This window comes from Coregonus clupeaformis, unplaced genomic scaffold (genome assembly GCF_020615455.1).
Source record: "Coregonus clupeaformis isolate EN_2021a unplaced genomic scaffold, ASM2061545v1 scaf0013, whole genome shotgun sequence".
Taxonomy (NCBI): domain Eukaryota; kingdom Metazoa; phylum Chordata; class Actinopteri; order Salmoniformes; family Salmonidae; genus Coregonus; species Coregonus clupeaformis.
This window is the reverse complement of record NW_025533468.1, coordinates 60314-81825: the sequence shown is the minus strand read 5'-3', so window position 1 is coordinate 81825 and position 21512 is coordinate 60314. Positions and strand designations below refer to the sequence as shown.

Sequence of the window (21512 nt, the reverse complement as noted above, 5' to 3'; positions counted from 1 at the left end):
CATACACTACCCCCCTGCCTCTGTCCCCCATACATACAACATACACTACCCCTGCCTCTGTCCCCCATACATACAACATACACTACCCCTGCCTCTGTCCCCCATACATACAACATACACTACCCCTGCCTCTGTCCCCCCATACATGCAACATACACTACCCCTGCCTCTGTCCCCCCATACATACAACATACACTACCCCCCTGCCTCTGTCCCCCATACATACAACATACACTACCCCTGCCTCTGTCCCCCATACATACAACATACAGTATGTAAGGTTCCTCAGTCAAGTATTGAATTTCAAGCACAGATTCAACTACAAAGACCAGGGAGTTTTTCGAAAGCCTCATAAAGAAGGGCAGTGATTGGTAGATTGGTAACAATAACAAATCAGACATTGAATATCTCTTTAAGCATGGTCAAGTTAATAATTAGGCTGTGGATGATGTATTAAACCACCCAGATACAACAAAGATACAGTCGTCCTTCTGAACTGAGCTGCAGGACAGTAAGGAAACTGCTAAGGGATGTCACCATGAGGCCATTGGTGAACAGGGCAGACTGGCCATTTGGCATTTTGGGCAGATGCCAGATGGGCTTGTCCATTGTTAGCCCAGTGGACCTGTCTAATTTGGGATTTTTGTACAAAATAATCATTATCTGGCTAATAATGGGGGCCTGAAAAACATTTCGGGCCATCGAGGAAATAAAATGGGTCGGTGTGGGGGCCAGCTACAGAGTTCAATGGCAACATTCTAGTTATTTCACAATAATGATCTAAATGACAGAGTGAAAAGAAGAATACAAATATACAGAATCAAAATATTCCATACATGCATCATGTATGCAACAGGGCACTAAAGTTATACTGCAAGAAAGTATGGCAAAGGAATATACTTTTTGGCCTAATCCAAAGCCTTATGTTTTGGGCAAATCCAACACAACACATCACTGAGTAACTTCCTCTCTTTTTACAAGCATGGTGGTGGCTGTGTCATGTTATGGGTACGCTTGACATCGGCAAAGACTGGGGAGTTATTCAGGATGAAAAGAGAAACGGGATGGAGCTAAGCAAAGGCAAAATCCTGCTTTACACCAGACACTGGGAGAGGAATTCACCTTTCAGAAGGATAATAACATACAACACAAGGCCAAATCTACACTGGAGTTGATTACCAAGAAGACAGTGACTGTTCCTGAATGGCCAAGTTACCGTTTTTACTTAAACCTGCTTAAAAATCTATGGCAAGAATTGAAAATTGCTGTCTAGCCATGACCCTCAACACCTTGACAGAGCTTGAACAATTTTAAAAATAATAAATGGGAAAATATTGCACAATCCAGGTGTGCAATGCTCTTAAGAGACTAACCCAAGAAGCCTCACAGCTGTAATCGCTGGTAAAGGTGTTTGTAACATGTATTGACTCAGGGGGGTGAATACTTATCTAATCAAGGTATATTAGTGTTTCATTTTTCATAATTTCTAAAGAAATGTTAGATTATTTACAACATTTGTGACACAATTAAATGTGAAGAAATCCAAGGGAGTGAATACTTTTGATAACAGCTGTATTGGAGAAGTGCTATGAAACTATAAAGAGGATTTAGAGTTTCTTTCTTTTGATACAACATAGATTATCGGATGGAATCAAAAAAATCTAAACAAGAGTATTATAAAACATCAGATTAAAGTTTGGGATTTTTGAACAGTGATCAAATCTCTTGACTTGGTCAAACATGAAGACCAGATTGAACATGAAATCTCTGTCAGTGAAAGGAAAAAAACAAGTTTGCAAAATGTAAAATTTTATTTTCAAAAATGTAAGCAACAGATTACACAGTTAACTTTCAGCAAATGCAATCCTAATTTAAACTGTACTCACATTCGGGACTTCAAAATGAAAGACTCACATACTTACACACAATCTATCTATAATATACAAAAAAATTATACAGAATCAATATTAAAATGGCCACAAGAGAAAAAGTAAGTTCTTGAAAACAATCAGTAGAGAGCAAATGTAGGGAAAGTATAAACGAGACGGTGTGTCTTAAATGTTTTTTTCCTTTAACGCTTTTTACAAATTGTGCAAGATTTCATACTAAGGCTCTGGTCTTGAAGAGACAGTTGTCTGAAGATTCACACACAAACACACACGTGTCCGCGCACACGCATGCACAGGCACGCACACACACACACAGGCTCCCTGTGCTCTGAGCACTCTGTGGGGTGTACATAGCAAACCTTTGCAGAATAAAAAATGGGCTGCTCTGCTGAGTGTATGACCTGTGATGCTTATGAGAGTGGACCAGCTTTTTAAATGAACATGCACTTCACATTGATGTGAAAAGAGTCACGGACTTTTCAGGAGTGGATGAGAAAACCCAACAACTGAAAAACAGAACAACATCAGAACCTTTAAGGCAAGAACACCTGAAGTGGCATCAGCAATACTGTAACAATATTTCAGTGTTTAGGGTACATGGATGTGACACATTTAAGTATTTCTACACTGTCTTTTTTAAGGTTAGTTTGTTCTCAAAAAGCAACGTTTTTATCCAAACATCATTTACTGTGTTTTGTTTTTTTGTAAAATGTGAGCAGATTCAGAAAAATAACTATTCCAGACAATAGGGACATATGGATCGTAAAACTACAATAAATAATTTATAGATTTAAGTTGCAACAAAACCACACATCATTATTCCCTGCCCCCCTCACCCCCCAAAATGAAAAAGATATCACTTACATTAAAACCAATTTAATCCTCTTGTGAAGGTGTATTCCAACAGTTAGTCACCCAACATTGTTTTGCTTTACATACAGCGAATGGGATGTCTGTTGCAAATTTAAGCATTCATTGTTTAGTTAGGGGGAAAAACAAGTTGTCCTTGCAATGCAACCGTTGATAAAAAAAAAAGCATCTTTACATCTTCTTTTTAGTGCAACTTTTAAATTTAAAACAATTCCAGTGACTCCTTAGAGGAAATCGTTTCTTAGTTTTCTGTGTTTTTTTCACCTTAATCTTTTTTCCATATCTTATACCTCACAAAATTATCTTCAAAATATCCAAAGCAAGGGGGTCAGTCCTTTGTTTTTGTTGTTTCACCAATGATATTTTTTCTTCGTCTCTGCTTCTAAATTACCTTCCACAGCAGTTGTTTACTAGAACATAAACATAGGAGGGGTTCTCAGCTACCTGCTTATTTCATTCCGTTCAACCTCCATGTTTGATGTTCAATCACAGAACTAAGGGAGTGATTGACAGTCCAACATCTGCATCAGAAGAGAGAGAAGGAGGAGGAGGAGAAACAGGAGGATGAAGAGAAAGAGAGCTATACAATAGGACCAAACCCAAATTGAGATCAATCAGTGGAGGAGTGGAAGGAAAAAAACAACCCAAGCCTTCATATAACGCAGTAGGGTTCCCTAGGTAACCTGGATTTTCTGCAGTAAAGGAGAGTGGTGCTGAAGCAGCGCCGGAGCTCCCTGTTGGAGAAGATGCAGATAAAGGGGTTGACTCCCGCCTGGGCGAAGCTCATCCACACCGCCGCAGTCAGGTACCCCCCTGGGACCGCAGGGCCCCTGGCAAACACCCTCCAATAGCAGGCCACTAGGTAGGGGCCCCACAGCGTGAGGAAGAAGAAGGTCATGATGTAGAACATCCTACTTATCCTCTTTTCAGTCTTAAACTCGTCCAGCACCAGCAGGCGTCGCCGGCCCGCTGCATTGCTGTTCTGCCTGATGCCCAGCAGGGTGGGCGGGGTGGGGCCCCTGCCGAACCCCGCCAACCAGTTAGCCGCTGCCTGGCCGCTGGCCCCGGGGCCATGGAAGGTCCAGTTCTGGCTGACGGCAGGCACAAACTGGACCGGTTTCATCTTCCGGCGGTCGTGGACGAAGAAGATAAGCTTGAGGTAGACAAGCTGGGTGGCCAGGAGGATCAGAGCGAGGAGCAACATGAAGCCCAGGGAGTCGTTGGCTCTGAACGAGCGGTGCTGGAACGTACACTGGTCCTCCTCCCTTATGAAGGAATACGTCCCTACGTCCAGCACCGGGGGAAAGGCCATGGCCACCGACAACGTCCACACCATGCAGATGACTGCCAGACACGTCCAGAAGGTGAGCCTCTTGGTGTAGAAGCGGTGGTGGGCTATGGCCAGGTAGCGTGTCACACTCACACAGAAGAGCATGAACGCTGTATGAAAGCAGGACAGCACCCCTAGGAAGGCTATCACTTTGCAGGTAAGTGTGCCATACGTCCAGGTGGAACCATTCTTGACGGAGGTGAAGACGAAGGGGAAGCAGATGGCGGAGCGCAGGATGTCCGAGGCGCACAGGTCCAGCAGGAAGTAGTATGGCGCGCGGTGCAGGCTTTTGTCTTTGACTAGTAGGATGGAGATCAGGAGGTTGCCAACGACGCCGACTCCGATGATAAAACCCAGGGATGTCAGTTTGAGAAAAGTGGCGAGAGGAGAGACATTCTGCAAGATGTTGTGGTCCCCTGCATGGCTATAGTTCGCCATAGATGGAGGAGGGATCATAAAGATGTAGTAGCTTCAGCCAAGTATCATTATCTAGAGGCGGCAGGGGGAGGTGATAGATCCATTTGTTGTGCTTTGAAGCAGATTCCCGGCTTGTAAGCAGCCTCTCTTCTACGGCATCCTTTGTTCTTTTGTCTCATCACACCTAAAAATACCTGAAAAATATCAGCCACTGATCAGGATTCACTCATACTGTTTTTACATTGCATTGCACCCTCTAGCCTGTATCTGGGTGTTTGATAAACTATCATTTTCCCTAGCCTTGGTCATTTATTTTCAATTTTCAGTTGAATTGCTCATTGCATTTATAATGGTATGCAGTCAGTGCAGAGCAGTGCCCTAGCAGGTATAGTTAGTCTACAGATGATCTTAATAAGACACAAGCATTAATCCTGGTTACAATAATATACTTTATTTTATGGGCCACCCTTTTAGAAATGACAGAACATTAGAGAAAATACAAGCAATATTATGATAAGACAACGTTTTAAGTCACTATTAAAGGGGGAATGCATATCATCTTATGTCTGGTAGGAAAGGGGGTACACAAAAGTGTTCCATTCGATGTTGGGTCGTTTTATTATGTCGTAAAACGTGTTTAACATTATGCAGCAAGAAAGCTGTTGATCACACCCAAAGACCCTGCAGAATTGATCTGACCAGGGGATGCTTAGAATAAACTCAGCCTGTGCCTTCATGCTTTGTTGAAAATTAACGGATGGTGCATACAGAATAAAAAGCATCCATGTTTTTGTCTGATTAACGGTTGACTGGAATTACACGGCAGACGTTATAATAAGCTATTCACCTGATTAAGGTGGTTTATTGACCTGGGCTTTTATCTATTTCACAGCTCAGCTTTGATTTTAGGTGATAGACTATCGAATCTCACGACCATATTAACAAAGAACACCGTCTAGTCAAAATTATATTTGGTACCCTATGAATTGTTTATTAACGCTTATAACAAAGAGATAATAAATCAAATTCTGCATTTAGATCCAAATAAATCACGAATGAAATTAACAATTCAATAGATAGCTATGCAAAAACATGGAATATTCGTTTATTTAAAAAAAATATATAATATCAAACAAAGGCTATTCGTGACGGACTGTATTTTCCGAACTCTGTCATTTAGCGGAGATTCGCTTTTAAGCATTATCTGTCCTTCGGATGAGCATTATACGAGCGGTACCCATGCATTTTTGTTGGAATTCATTCGATTACAATATATCCGATTAAATAATTTTCATCGTTGCATTTCTCACCGTTCACTGTTGGATTGAACAATACAGTGTAGCGAATCCGCACGTCCATTAGGCAGAAGAATTTCCAAGTACCACTATGAATTGACTGGAATCCAAAGCCACAGAAAATAGGCCAATCAAAATCGAAAGGACTGCTAAGATATAAATTAAAAGCATACCTGTTGATATTCCTTTTTGTTTCCCTGGAGCTTATTTACATTGTAGAAGCCACTTTGCTGTAAAAAGCTTGGTTTGTTGCCTGCCTGCCCTTTTACCAAAGTGAAAATACAGTAAACGGAACGGACGGAGCATGCGCACTGATCCTATTTGTGATCCAAGACGCGTCTTGTCTCTTGTTGCAGCGCTATAGTCTCTCACGGCAACATCTGCTCAATGGGTGCAGCATCACAAGTCTCGTTAACTTCATCTGTCATATAGCCTAGAGTGGGAGAGAGTGCGACCGGATCACTCATTCTGAGATCCATTGCAATAGATTCCCATTTCTGTATAATATGCGTTTAGGTTATAGCCGACCTATATAGCCTATCAATTATACTAAGCCTATAGGTGGCTCCGACGTTCCTATGCACTAGGCCTACACCCAACACTAATTCAGAAGCAAAGTTTGATTTTGAGATAATGCTATATTACATTGCTACATGTATCATGTCATAAATTAATATGTAACAGTAACTGAGGGGTTAAACTAGGTGAATGTTCACTTCAGGCTAAACTGACATCTCATAGGTATAATTAACAAGCACGTTATGCAGTGTGTGTTTGTGTGTATGCATGCATGCATGCAAATAGCAGCTCCGTCATCATTTCAGTGCTTTTCATTTCCAGGCTATGTCAGTAGAACAGTGATGTCATACCCCACAGCCACAGGCTACAGACTATTGTGTTTCAAAGAAAGAATATTGAGAAACATTGGGAACAGAAACAAATGACTGGTAACATCCATGCAACCTCTACAATATTGTACATCTTTCATTGTTTATGGAATATTGATATTTTATGAAAGAACAGTGGTGTAGGGCTTTCTATAACCTAGCTCAGGGGTGACCAACTGGTCATGGAGAGCTGCAGTGTGTCAAGGTTTTTGTTCCAGCTCAGCGCCAACACACCTGCTTCAAATGACTGTGGTCTAATTATTTGAATTGGCGGCAGTGTTTGTGCTGGACTGAAACAAAAGCCTGCACACACTGCATCTCTCCATGACCAATTGGCCACCCCTGAGCTATATCTTATCACGAAGGGGAGGTTGTTTGGTATGGAGAAACTCGATACTAGACCAGTGTTCAGTCTTTACACTGTCTATTGTTTTACAACATAGAAGCTAAGGACATTTAATTGATGGTTTAAATATTAGAAGGCTACAAATTCCCTTTAGTGAGCAAAATACTAAAGGACACTGGTCATTTACATGTATGTGTGAAATGAAGGACCCATGAGCCATAACGCAATTAACAAAGAATACATGTATTTATTTTCTATCAAGCGGGTGTTATAACAGTGTTAGCTATAAGAACGGTGAAAGCATTTCTGACAGAACACACTTTAGCTACTGTGCTTGTAACAATTGTCAGATTGTAATTCACCTGCCATGGCAATGTCAATATTTCGTGAAAGGACAGGTATTCATCACATTCTTTGGAGGGACACACATTATTTAGTGGTACAGTATCTCAAGATATTCAATTCAAGTCCAAACAAAATCAAATGTTGCTGCCATATTAAAGTAACATAGCCTATTACGTATAGTCCATAGTGTGTCATGTCTCAGGTCCTTCGTCTTATTGTGATAGGAAGTAACCTACAGGTAGGATATTTGGTCTTGCAAATCCAACAGTGCGCATGCTCCAGTTCCTATTCTCAACTTCCTGGTTTTGTAGTTCATTGTTTGTCTTCTTCATTCAGTCAACTTCGCATATTTAGCTAAATAAGGCACACGACTCTTGTTCTTTCAGTCAAAAATGACCCAGGATAGTCAAGATAGTGTAGACCGCGGATAAACATTTCCGGATACAGGCCAGCAGCCAGTCCCTCGCTCCGTTTTGGTTTCTCAGAACTGTCCATTTTTCTGTCGTGCGTACCAACCGATGCACGCGCAAACACCCACCACCGAAATGGTAACCCCAAGCAAAAGTGCTACGGCGTCCCCTCCGTCAAATGCCTCGGCGGAGGGAATGAGCGAGAGAAACATCACAAACAGCGTTGCTGGAACTTTAGGGAGCTCGGGCATGGCAGCCATGTTACTTCCAGTGCGGATCAGATGATTGTTGTGACGCGCGCCGTGGTCAGATGATATGGGCGCATTTCCTCATTTGTCTGTCCGCCAATTATATTGCTGCATTATTCCTTGTTTTGCCGCACGTTTTCACTGTCATACAGGTTTTGTATAGTTTTGTTACACATTTAGACTATATATACAAAAGTGTGTGGACACCCCTTCAAATTAGTGGATTCGGCTATTTATAATAATTAGTCATTTAGTAGACGCTCTTATCCAGAGCAATTAGGGTTAAGTGCCTTGCTCAAGGGCACATCTACAGATTTTTCATCTAGTCGGCTCGGGGATTAGAACCAGCGACCTTTCAGTTACTGGCACAACGCTCTTAACCACTAAGCTACCTGCCACCACTAAGCTACCTGCTGACAGGTGTATAAAATTGAGCACACAGCCATGCAATCGCCATAGACAAACATTGGCAGGAGAATGGCCTTACTAAAGAGCTCAGTGACTTTCAACGTGACACCGTCATAGGATGCCACCTTTCCAACAAGTCAGTTTGTCAAATTTCTTCCCTGCTAGAGCTGCTCCGGTCAACTGTAAGTTCTGTTATTGTGAAGTGGAACAACAACTGCTCAGCCATGAAGTGGTAGGCCACACAAGCTCACAGAACGGGACCGCCGAGAGCGTAGAGCGTAAAAATCGTCTGTCCTTGGTTGCAACACTCACTACCGAGTTCTAAACGGCCTCTGGAAGCAACGTCAGCACAACAACTGTTCGTTGGGAGCTTCATGAAATGGGTTTCCATGGCCGAGCAGCCTCACACAAGCCTAAGATCACATTACGCAATGCTAAGCGTCGGCTGGAGTGGTGTAAAGCTCGCCGCCATTGGACTCTGAAGCAGTGGAAACGCGTTATTAGGAGTGATGAATCACGCTTCACCATCTGGCAGTCCGAAAAACCAATCTGGGTTTGGCGGATGCCAGGAGAACACAACCTGCCCGAATGCATAGGGCTAACTGTAAAGTTTGGTGGAGGAGGAATTATGGTCTGGGGCTTTTTTTCATGGTTCAGGCTCCTTAGTTCCAGGGAAGGGAAATCTTAACCCTACAGCATACATTTTAGTCATTTAGCAGACGCTCTTATCCAGAGCGACTTACAGGAGCAATTAGGGTTAAGTGCCTTGCTCAAGGGCAGAGACAGATTTTTCACCTAGTCGGCTCGGGGATTAGAACCAGCGACCTTTCGGTTACTGGCACAATGCTCTTAACCACTAAGCTACCTGCCCCCCAATGGCAATCTAGAAGATTCTGTGCTTCCAACTTTGTGGCAACAGTTTGGGGAAGGCCCTTTCCTGTTTCAGCATGACAATGCCCCTGTGCACAAAACGAGGTCCATCGTGATCAGTGTGGAAGAACTTCACTGGCCTGCACAGAGCCCTGACCTCAAACCCATCAATCACCTTTGGGATGAATTGGAACGCCGACTGCGAGCCAGGCCTAATCGCCCAACATCTAGTGGAAAGTTATAGAAGCAAAGGGGGGACCAACTCCATATTAATACCCATGATTTTGGAATGAGATGTTTGACGAACAGGTGTCCACATAATTTTGGTAATGTAATATATCATGGTGTTTTTCTATATTAGTTTAGCTTTTTTGTGTTCCTGTATCTTTGGATTGAACATTTTGCAGCAACATGCTGTTGCTATGGCATTCATTCTGCTTCTGTTATGGTAGACTACTCATAGCTTTATTGTTTAACTATTATCATGTAAAATGCCTATTCCATCACCATATACAATTTCTATTCTTATAATAAATATATACATATTTTATTTTTCACAGACTACGTTTATTCAGTGAGTGTGGATGCTGAGATCACTCATCATGAAATAATGACCGGTGCTCTTTTATACCTTATTCCTTTGAATCCTGCTTATAGTCTTTCAGTATTCATCTCATCATACAGTAAATCAAGCTCATTAGCTACTCTTGTTTGAACAGAAAACCTCAATTAGATAGGCCTATGCAAAGTGGAGATTAAGAAATGCACTCTGCACTATACGTTTGATGTGCGTCAATGTTGTTTCACAGTTCTGAGGGAGAAATAGTCAAAGGACTTTACTACATTGAAGTCTTCAAGGCTAAGGGAGAGAACGACAGCCATGCATACAATATTAACTCTTCTGTGGAAAAAGGATGGACCTAGAGATGACATCATCAGAGGAGATGTGTCAGGTAGGACCTGAGTGAACCCTTCTGATGTTTCTTGACAATCTTGAATTATAGCCTAATCTTCTAAAAGGCATATGGTTAGTATCTGTAACAATATTTCTACCTCCTAGGTCATGAGGGCATTAAATAATGCATGCCTTTTTAAACCCTGTTTGTGTAGCAAATACATTTCCTGTTGACCACAAATAGGATACACATGTTATGTTGATATTGAATAAACGCGAGGCCCTACTATTGAAATCAAAATGGCTGATGAGAAATCCACACACACACTAACACACTGGACTTTGTATTTGATCAATGGGCAGCCAGCCTAGTGATGTTCATTTCAAACATGCCCCCATCCCAGCTCTGCTTACTGTAACTCATCCAAATCAGTCATGTTTCCCCTAACTGACACACTGTGCTACGTTTCACCTCATGCCACAGATTAATTGGCATATGGCACGATGATGGTGCAGTGTGCGGGAGTTTACATTTCTCTGTGCTTGCTGGCGTGCGATGCCATGCAGCGGCGCTCTAGTAATTTAATTAGGACGCACCAGCCAAGCTAAAATATTGACCTTGCCGTGCCACATTACTTGACCCGTTCCATCCCCGCCAGCATGCCACACACACACACACACACACACACACACACACACACACACACACACACACACACACACACACACACACACACACACACACACACACACACACACACACACACCAGCAGCAACACACAGGGCCTGCAGAATTAACCCTCCCGTTGTCCTAGGGTCAAAATGACCCGCCACTGTGTTGAACCAACTTTATTTAATTTTTATATTTTTTGGATCATTTGTGAGAAGGAGGCAGTGATACTTTCTTTAAAGTCTCACTGCCTCCTTCTCACAAATGATCCCAAAAATATAAAAATTAAAGAAAGTTGGTTCAACACAGTGGCGGGTCATTTTGACCCTAGGACAACGGGAGGGTTAATATCCCATGATGCAGGAATGGTGAGCCTAGTATAGCGTACTGATGAGGACATTACAATGCAGAACACACTCCCAGAGAGATTAATGGTACTGTTCTGACCCGTTAGACAAACACTCTAATTTCTATATATTTGCTCATCCCGGTGCTGATCAATTACCAGCCCCACTGAGGGTCTGGGAGGCTGAAGGCTGGAGGCTGAAGGCTGGAGTGAGTGGTGTGGGATCTGGGGTGGTGTGAAGGCTGCCAGGGTGGAGGTGGTCCTGGCTTGTGGTAATTGTGTTAGGCCCCTAGTACTGTCTCTCCTGTCCCAGCTGACCAGCTCTCCGACGGCCTTCAGATGGGCACTTGCCCCCCGGAACTGATAAAGCTCCAGACAGTGCAGGAATCCTTCATGGTCATCTATCTGTCTGCACAGATTTAAGTACTTGCGTAGTCGTACATGCATGCGTGTGTGTGTGTGTCACTGGGCTCCATTGCTGTGATTGGAATGCATATTTAGTCCTAGAATCCGACACTGCCCAAACCACTGAGATTTTGTCAGAAATAGGCAGGCTAAGGTTATCTGTTTTTAACTGTGATTCAGAGAGAGAAAATATAAGACTAATTTTAGAACCCCAGGGTTTTAGAGGCTGCTGCCTATAGACGTAGACTAGAAATCACTGGCCACTTTAAGAAATGGAACACTAGTCACTTTAATAACGTTTACATATCTTACATTACTCATCTCATATGTATATACTCTATTCTATACTATTCTACTGTATCTTAGTCCATGCCGCTCTGTCATTGCTCGTCCATATATGTATATATTCTTAATTCCATTCTTTACTTAGATTTGTGTGTATTGGGTATATGTTGTGAAATTGTTAGATATTACTGCACTGTCGGAGCTAGAAGCACAAGCATTTCGCTACACCCGCAATAACATCTGCTAAACACGTGTATGAGACAAATAACATTTGATTTGATTTTAGTGAGTGGCATCACTCTCCAATTACCTTCTCCAAATGTGTCGACAGAGTCATCCACCTTCAGTAAATAGCATAAAAACAGATGAATTATACACCGAAATTGGTTTTTTAGAAAAGAGGTAGAAAAGGACTCTTAAAAGTGATTGGTGCTTTTGTAGTGGGCCTTTGGAAGGGCCATAATGAATTCCTGTGTGGGCAGACATGACAAATGGATTGTCCTGTGGCTTTTGTTCTAATGTTCTAGATGTTAAATACTTAACAGGGCCTGAATCATTGGCTCGGATTAAAAGAAGGGCAACTGGTCCTACGGTCCTTCTGAATTACACCATGCTGATGTAAGACTTTTGAATCATGCAGGGACGTGGGATCTGAAACCATGCATCACAAACCTCTGAAACAGACTGTGACATACTAATTATCTAGTCGCACACTGTCTGTTTATGCTGCCTGTGAGGATGCTCACTGCTCACCAATAAACCATCCTCCTAGCAATCCTTGACAGTTGGATAGCACTCAAAGGGCAATCAGTTCGTTTAATTACAATATCAAATTATCAAACAACAAACTACATTTTTTCCATTGGTTCCTATTTTCTGTGTTACAATTAAATGGGGTTCAGTTCCCAAGTTGGTGGAGTAAGTGTCAACTCTTAATGGAATTTATATTATTATTATTTTTCCAAACCACTTTATTTTCTTGTTTTTGGTCTTATTCTGGACGATATGTATTTTTTTTCTAACAAAGATAAATTACATGCTAGAAACCTAAATGCGCAGAGAGCCCTGCATTTAAGACTGTAAAAGTGAAACAAACTGTTTCCATTTGCACAACCCTTTACTTTTATTGATGGACATGTTCTAAAGGCGAATGATGCGAGTTAAGAAATGTTTGTGTTGTTTATAAGTCGGCTTTAGGTGCTGAAAGGAAAGTGTTTCTTCAGTAGACTACTGTGTGAATACGTGCCCTCGTGAGTGTGAGTATGCCTGCGTGTGTGTGTGAATGAATATATATATACACTACCGTTCAAAAGTCTGGGGTCACTTAGAAATGTCCTTGATTTCCATGAAAACATACATGAAATGAGTTTGAATAGGAAATATAGCAACATGAATAGGAAATGTAGTCATTGACAAGGTTAGAAATAATTATTTTTAAGTGAAATAATAATTGTGTCCTTCAAACTTTGCTTTCGTCAAAGAATCCTCCATTTGCAGCAATTAGAGCCTTGCAGACCTTTGGCATCCTAGTTGTCAGTTTGTTGAGGTAATCTGAAGAGATTTCACCCCATGCTTCCTGAAGCACCTCCCACAAGTTGGTTTGGCTTGATGGGCACTTCTTACGTACCATATGGTCAAGCTGCTCCCACAACAGCTCAATAGGGTTGAGATCCGGTGACTGTGCTGGCCACTCCATTATAGACAGAATACCAGCTGACTGCTTCTGCCCTAAATAGTTATTGCATAGTTTGGAGCTGTGCTTTGGGTCATTGTCCTGTTGTAGGAGGAAATTGGCTCCAATCAAGCGCCGTCCACAGGGTATGGCATGGCGTTGCAAAATGGAGTGATAGCCGGCCTTCTTCAAGATCCTTTTACGCTGTACAAATCTCCCACTTTACCACCACCAAAGCACCCCCATACCATCACATTGCCTCCACCATGCTTGACAGATGGCATCAAGCACTCCTCCAGCATCTTTTCATTTGGTCTGCGTCTCACAAATGTTATTCTTTGTGATCCGAACACCTCAAACTTCGATTTGTCTGTCCATAACACTTTTTTCCAATCTTCCTCTGTCCAGTGCCTGTTCTTTTGCCCATCTTAATCTTTTCTTTTTATTGGCCAGTCTGAGATATGGCTTTTTCTTTGCAACTCTGCCTAGAAGGTCAGCATCCCAGAGTCGCCTCTTCACTGTTGACGTTGAGACTGGTGTTTTGTGGGTACTATTTAATGAAGCTGCCAGTTGAGGACCTTTGAGGCATCTGTTTCTCAAACTAGACACTCTAATGTATTTGTCCACTTGCTCAGTTGTGCACAGGGGCCTCCCACTCCTCTTTCTATTCTGGTTAGAGCCAGATTGCGCTGTTCTGTGAAGGGAGTAGTACACAGCGTTGTACGAGATCTTCAGTTTCTTGGCAATTTCTCGCATGGAATAGCTTTCATTACTCAGAACAAGAATAGACTGGCGAGTTTCAGAAGAAAGTTCTTTATTTCTGGCCATTTTGATTCTGAAGTCGAACCCACAATTGCTGATGCTCCAGATACTCAACTAGTCTCAAGAAGGCCAGTTTTATTGCTTCTTTAATCAGCACAACAGTTTTCAGCTGTGCTAACATAATTGCAAAAGGGTTTTCTAATGATCAATTAGCCTTTTCAAATGATAACCTTGGATTAGCAAAAACAACATGCCATTGGAACACAGGACTGATGGTTGCTGATAATGGGCCTCTGTACGCCTATGTACATATTCCATTAAAAATCAGCATTTTCCAGCTACAATAGCCATTTACAACATTAACCATGTCTACACTGTATTTCTGATCAATTTGATGTTATTTTAATGGACTAAAAAATTGCTTTTCTTTCAAAAACTGCAACGGTAGTGTATATACAGTGGGGAAAAGAAGTATTTAGTCAGCCACCAATTGTGCAAGTTCTCCCACTTAAAAAGATGAGAGAAGCCTGTAATTTTCATCATAGGTACACATCAACTATGACAGACAAATTGAGAGAAAAAAATCCAGAAAATCAAATTGTAGGATTTTTAATGAATTTATTTGCTAATTATGGTGGAAAATAAGTATTTGGTCACCTACAAACAAGCAAGATTTCTGGCTCTCACAGACCTGTAACTTCTTCTTTAAGAGGCTCCTCTGTCCTCCACTCGCTACCTGTATTAATGGCACCTGTTTGAACTTGTTATCAGTATAAAAGACACCTGTCCACAACCTCAAACAGTCACACTCCAAACTCCACTATGGCCAAGACCAAAGAGCTGTCAAAGGACACCAGAAACAAAATTGTAGACCTGCACCCGGCTGGGAAGACTGAATCTGCAATAGGTAAGCAGCTGGTTTGAAGAAATCAACTGTGGGAGCAATTTTTAGGAAATGGAAGACATACAAGACCACTGATAATCTCCCTCGATCTGGGGCTCCACGCAAGATCTCACCCCGTGGGGTCAAAATGATCACAAGAACGGTGAGCAAAAATCCCAGAACCACACGGGGGGACCTAGTGAATGACCTGCAGAGAGCTGGGACCAAAGTAACAAAGCCTACCATCAGTAACACACTACGCCGCCAGGGACTCAAATCCTGCAGTGCCAGACGTGTCCCCCTGCTTAAGCCAGTACATGTCCAGGCCCGTCTGAAGCTTGCTAGAGTGCATTTGGATGATCCAGAAGAGGATTGGGAGAATGTCATATGGTCAGATGAAACCAAAATAGAACTTTTTGGTAAAAACTCAACTCGTCGTGTTTGGAGGACAAAGAATGCTGAGTTGCATCCAAAGAACACCATACCTACTGTGAAGCATGGGGGTGGAAACATCATGCTTTGGGGCTGTTTTTCTGCAAAGGGACCAGGACGACTGATCCGTGTAAAGGAAAGAATGAATGGGGCCATGTATCGTGAGATTTTGAGTGAAAACCTCCTTCCATCAGCAAGGGCATTGAAGATGAAACGTGGCTGGGTCTTTCAGCATGACAATGATCCCAAACACACCGCCCGGGCAATGAAGGAGTGGCTTCGTAAGAAGCATTTCAAGGTCCTGGAGTGGCCTAGCCAGTCTCCAGATCTCAACCCCATAGAAAATCTTTGGAGGGAGTTGAAAGTCTGTGTTGCCCAGCGACAGCCCCAAAACATCACTGCTCTAGAGGAGATCTGCATGGAGGAATGGGCCAAAATACCAGCAACAGTGTGTGAAAACCTTGTGAAGACTTACAGAAAACGTTTGACCTGTGTCATTGCCAACAAAGGGTATATAACAAAGTATTGAGAAACTTTTGTTATTGACCAAATACTTATTTTCCACCATAATTTGCAAATAAATTCATAAAAAATCCTACAATGGTGATTTTCTGGATTTTTTTCTCATTTTGTCTGTCATAGTTGACGTGTACCTATGATGAAAATTACAGGCCTCTCTCATCTTTTTAAGTGGGAGAACTTGCACAATTGGTGGCTGACTAAATACTTTTTTCCCCCACTGTATACAGTTGAAGTCGTACGTTTACATACATTTAGGTTGGAGTCATTAAAACTCGTTTTTCAACCACTCCACAAATTTCTTGTTAACAAACTATAGTTTTGGCAAGTCGGTTAGGACATCTACTTTGTGCATGACACAAGTAATTTTTCCAACAATTGTTTACAGACAGATTATTTAACTTAATTAAATTCACTGTACCACAATTCCAGTGGGTCAGAAGTTTACATACACTAAGTTGACTGTCACTTTAAACAGCTTGGAAAATTCCAGAAAATGATGTCATGGCTTTAGAAGCTTCTGATGGGCTAATTGACATCATTTGAGTCAATTGGAGGTGTACCTGTGGATGTATTTCAAGGCCTACCTTCAAACTCAGTGACTCTTTGCTTGACATCATGTGAAAATCAAAAGATATCAGCCAAGACCTCAGAAAACATTTTTGTAGACCTCCACAAGAGTGGTTCATCCTTGGGAGCAATTTTCAAACGCCTGAAGGTACCATGTTCATCTGTACAAACAATAGTATACAAGTATACACACCATGGGACCACGCAGCCGTCATACAGCTCAGGAAGGAGACACGTTCTGCCTCCTAGAGATTAACGTACTTTGGAAATCAATCCCAGAACAACAGCAAAGGACCTTGTGAAGATGCTGGAGGAAACAGGTACAAAAGTATCTATATCCACAGTAAAACGAGTCCTATATCGACATAACCTGAAAGGCCGCTCAGCAAGGAAGAAGCCACTGCTCCAAAGCCGCCATAAAAAAGCCAGACTACGGTTTGCAACTGCACATGGGGACAAAGATCGTACTCTTTGGAGAAATGTCCTCTGGTCTGATGAAACAAAAATAGAACTGTTTGGCCATAATGACCATCGTTATGTTTGAAAGAAAAAGGGGGGCGCTTGCAAGCCGAAGAACACCATCCCAACCATGAAACACGGGGGTGGCAGCATCATGCTCTGGGGGTGCTTTGCTGCAGGAGGGACTGGTGCACTTCACAAAATAGATGGCATCATGAGGAAGGAAAATTATGTGGATATATTGAAGCAACATCTCAAGACATCAGTCAGGAAGTTAAAGCTTGGTCGCAAATGGGTCTTCCAAATGGACAATGACCCCAAGCATACTTCCAAAGTTGTGGCAAAATGGCTTAAGGACAACAAAGTCAAGGTATTGGAGTGGCCATCACAAAGCCCTTACCTCAATCCTATAGAAAATTTGTGGGCAGAACTGAAAAAGCGTGTCAGGAGGAATGGGCCAAAATTCACCCAACTTATTGTGGGAAGCTTGTGGAAGGCTACCGAAACGTTTGACCCAAGTTAAACTATTTAAAGGCAATGCTACCAAATACGAATTGAGTGTATGTCACGAGTTACAAAGCCAGAACCCAGAAGCAGACCAGGACAAGGTAAGTTGAAACGAAGGTGAGTGTTTATTTACAAATTCAAGAGTGACGCTGAATAATCCAGGGAACAGAGCGGGCGGCGTTGATTAGTTGTTGGGGGTGCAGTGGTTGATCCAATCATGGCTCGGCAGCCGCCGACCACCAGGCAGAGGTTGGATGAAGGTTCCGGACGAGTGATGTTCATGGCTAACGATCCGGCAGGGAATGGATGTTAGGCCAGAGCCTAAGAAGGGTGATGATCAGGACCAGGTGTGCAGATGCTGATGGGATGCAGGTGCGGAAATCAAGAGAGCTCCCCGGAGCGTTCCAGAACCCTCGGGAAACTGGAGATCACGAGCAGAAAAACTAGTCCACAGACAGGACCCGACTCAGACTGCCGGGATCGTTACAGTACCCCCCCCTCCGACGAACGCCACCGGGCGGACTCCCCGGAGCGCCAGGATGGAGGCGGTAGAAGTCACGGATGAGGTCAGCATCTAGGATCTGTCGCCGCGGAATCCAACTCCTCTCTTCAGGACCATACCCCTCCCAGTCCACGAGATACTGGAAACCCCGGCCCCGCCGTCTGGAATCCATGATGCGTCGCACCGTGTAGGCAGGACCACCTCCGATCATCCGAGGAGGAGGAGGAGGAGGCGGAGGAGGCAACAGAGGACTGAGGAAAACAGGCTTGAGGCAGGAGACATGAAAGGTGGGATGGACTCTGAGCGTCCTCGGTAGTTTGAGTCGAACTGCCACTGGATTGATCACCTTCTCCACCACAAACGGACCAATGAACTTCGGTAACAACTTCCTAGACTCAGTCCGTAACGGAAGATCCCGTGTGGCCAACCAGACCCTATCTCCGATGGTATAGGTGGGAGCGGGGATCCGGCGACGATTCGCCTGGAGCTGATACCGGTCCGAAACTCTAAGGAGTGCCTTTCTGGCCCGATGCCAGGTCCGGTGGCAACGACGAATATGGGCCTGAACAGAGGGCACTGAGAGCTCCTTCTCCTGAGAAGGGAACAAGGGAGGTTGGTAGCCATACAGGCACTGGAAGGGAGACATCCCAGTGGCAGATGTAGGGGAGAGTATTGTGGGCATACTCAACCCAAGGCAACTGAGAGACCCAGGAGGTGGGGTTGGAAGAGACCAGGCAGCGTAGCGTGGATTCCATCTTCTGGTTGGCTCTCTCCGCCTGACCATTAGATTGGGGGTGAAAACCAGATGTGAGACTGACTGTAGCTCCAATGGCCAAACAGAAGGACTTCCAGACAGCAGAGGTAAACTGAGGGCCACGGTCGGAAACGATATCACTGGGCAAACCGTGGACCCTGAAAACCTCCCTAACCAGGATCTCGGACGTCTCCGAGGCAGAGGGAAGCTTGGCAATTGGCACAAAGTGGGCGAACTTGCTGAATCTGTCCACGATAGTCAGAACGACCGTGTTCCCCTCAGAAGCGGGCAACCCAGTGACAAAGTCCAGGGCCAGATGCGACCATGGTCGCCGGGGAATAGGAAGGGGGTGAAGTAGTCCAGAGCTGGGCCGATTGGTACTCTTATTCTGCGCACACACTGGACAGGCAGCAACATAACCCCGAGTATCCTCGGCCATGGCAGGCCACCAAAAACGTCTGCGAAGAAACGCCATCGTCCGAGCCACGCCAGGGTGACAAGCCATCTTGCTGGCGTGGGACCATTTGAGGACCGCAGGACGAACCGACTCAGGCACAAACAACCGACCGGGTGGACCGTTACCGGGACCGGGCTGCGTCCGAAGGGCCGCCATCACCTCCTCCTCAATCTTCCACCTAACAGCTCCCACGACGCAGTTCCGGGGGAGAATTGTCTCGGTCTTGGACCCACTCTCCTCCGTCTTGGAGAACATCCGAGACAAGGCGTCCGCCTTGCCGTTCTTAGATCCAGGTCGGAACGTCAGGGAAAAATTGAATCGTCCGAAAAACAACGACCACCTGGCCTGACGGGAGTTGAGACGTCTAGCCGATTGCACGTAAGCAAGATTCTTGTGGTCAGTCCAGACAATAAACGGTTGCTCCGCCCCCCTCCAACCAGTGGCGCCACTCCTCCAAGGCAAGTTTCACCGCGAGAAGCTCCCGGTTACCCACATCGTAATTCCTCTCCGCAGGCGAAAGGCGACGAGAGTAGTAGGCGCAGGGATGGAGTTTACTGTCCGTGGAGCATCGCTGCGACAGGATGGCGCCCACTCCCACATCAGACGCGTCCACTTCAACGACGAACTGACGGGCCGTGTCCGGTTGAGAGAGAATCGGTGCGTTGGTGAATCGCCTCTTCAAATCCAGAAACGCTCGATCCGCCTCCGGATTCCACTTGAAGCTCCTGATACTGGAAGTCAAGGCAGTTAACGGAGCGGCCACACGGCTGTAATCCCGGATGAATCTGCGGTAGAAATTCGCAAACCCCAAAAATCTCTGGAGCTGCAATCTCGTACCGGGCTGGGCCCATTCCAGAACCGCTCTAACCTTCTCCTGGTCCATCCTAATCTCCCCCCTGGAGATGATGTACCCGAGAAAGGATGTCGTGTGGGCGTGAAACTCGCACTTCTCGGCCTTCACGAACAGGCGATTCTCCAACAATCGCTGCAGAACCTGCCGGACATGCTGGACGTGGTCGGAAGGTTCCTTCGAGAAGATCAGAATGTCATCCAGGTAAACAAACACAAAGAGACCGATCATATCTCTCAGGACGTCGTTCACCATACTCTGGAATACCGCTGGAGCATTGGTCAGTCCAAACGGCATCACCTGATACTCGAGTGACCCATCGGTGTATTGAAACCCGTCAACCACTCGTCTCCCTCTCTGATCCGGACCATGTGATACGCATTGCGTAGGTCTAGCTTGGTGAACACCGTAGCACCCTGTAAGGAGTCGAAGGCAGAACTCATCAAGGGCAGGGGATACTTGTTCTTGACCGTGATGTCATTCAACCCCCCGATAATCAATACACGGTCGAAGAGAGCCATCCTTCTTACCCACAAAGAAGAATCCTGCCCCCCAGGGGTGATGACGAGGGACGAACGAGACCAGCAGCTAGGGACTCCTTGATGTAGGTCTCCAAAGCCTCACGTTCAGGGCGGGAGATACTGTATAACCTTCCCTTGGGGTAGACAGCTCCAGGGAACAGGTTGATGGCACAATCATATGGTCGGTGGGGAGGGAGTGACAGAGCCTTCTGCTTACTGAACACTTCCCCCAAATCGTGATATGTCTCGGGAACCAGGGACAAATCTGGGGGTTTAGCCTCAATCACCTGACTGGGAACCGAATGGGGACAGGCAGTCTTGAGACAGTTAGCATGACAATCAAGGCTCCAACTCGTTACCTTGCCCGTCACCCAATCGAACGTGGGATTGTGTTCCTTCAGCCAGGGGTATCCAAGGACCAGAGGAACATGGGAAGACGGCAGAATGAAGAATGAAATCATCTCCGAATGATTCCCCGACAACAGCATCTTAACCGGTTCAGTCCTCATCGTGATACGTGCCAGACTACTGCCGTTCAGAGTGGTCGCTTCAATGGCTTCCGGCAATTGCTCCTTGGAAAGCCCCAGCTGTTCCACCAACTCGGCATCAAGAAAGCTTCCATCGGCACCTGAATCGATAAAAGCGTTAATCGCTAAGCTCTGATTCCTGTTCACAAGGGTAGCCGGGAAACGGGGTCTGACAGAGGTA

The 21512-nt window shown here is 44.4% G+C and overlaps 2 protein-coding genes across 3 annotated transcripts; both read right to left on the bottom strand.

Moving 5' to 3' along the window:
- Positions 1 to 1792: 1792 nt before the first annotated feature.
- LOC121546259 (probable G protein-coupled receptor 85) lies at positions 1793 to 6231 on the bottom strand. Of its 2 annotated transcripts, none has more exons than XM_041857423.2 (2): positions 5817 to 6231; positions 1793 to 4700 (listed from the first exon to the last, which is right to left on the bottom strand). In XM_041857423.2, exon 2 carries the CDS (start codon positions 4543 to 4545, stop codon positions 3412 to 3414), a length of 1134 nt encoding a protein of 377 aa, XP_041713357.1. In that variant the 5' UTR covers positions 4546 to 4700; positions 5817 to 6231; the 3' UTR covers positions 1793 to 3411. The 2 variants fall into 2 exon arrangements, with proteins under 2 accessions (XP_041713357.1, XP_041713356.1); XM_041857422.2 differs by having other exon boundaries at positions 5975 to 6229.
- A 1025-nt stretch (positions 6232 to 7256) lies between these two features.
- On the bottom strand, positions 7257 to 8099 carry LOC121546840 (small integral membrane protein 30). Its single transcript, XM_041858087.2, has one exon. The coding sequence runs from the start codon at positions 8047 to 8049 to the stop codon at positions 7861 to 7863; it is 189 nt and encodes a 62-aa protein (XP_041714021.2). The 5' UTR covers positions 8050 to 8099; the 3' UTR covers positions 7257 to 7860.
- Positions 8100 to 21512: the final 13413 nt, after the last annotated feature.

Excerpts from the sequence above, each read along its gene's own strand:
- LOC121546259 (XM_041857423.2), bottom strand. The coding sequence starts at position 4,545 with ATGATCCCTCCTCCATCTATGGCGAACTATAGCCATGCAGGGGACCAC.
- LOC121546840 (XM_041858087.2), bottom strand. The coding sequence starts at position 8,049 with ATGGCTGCCATGCCCGAGCTCCCTAAAGTTCCAGCAACGCTGTTTGTG.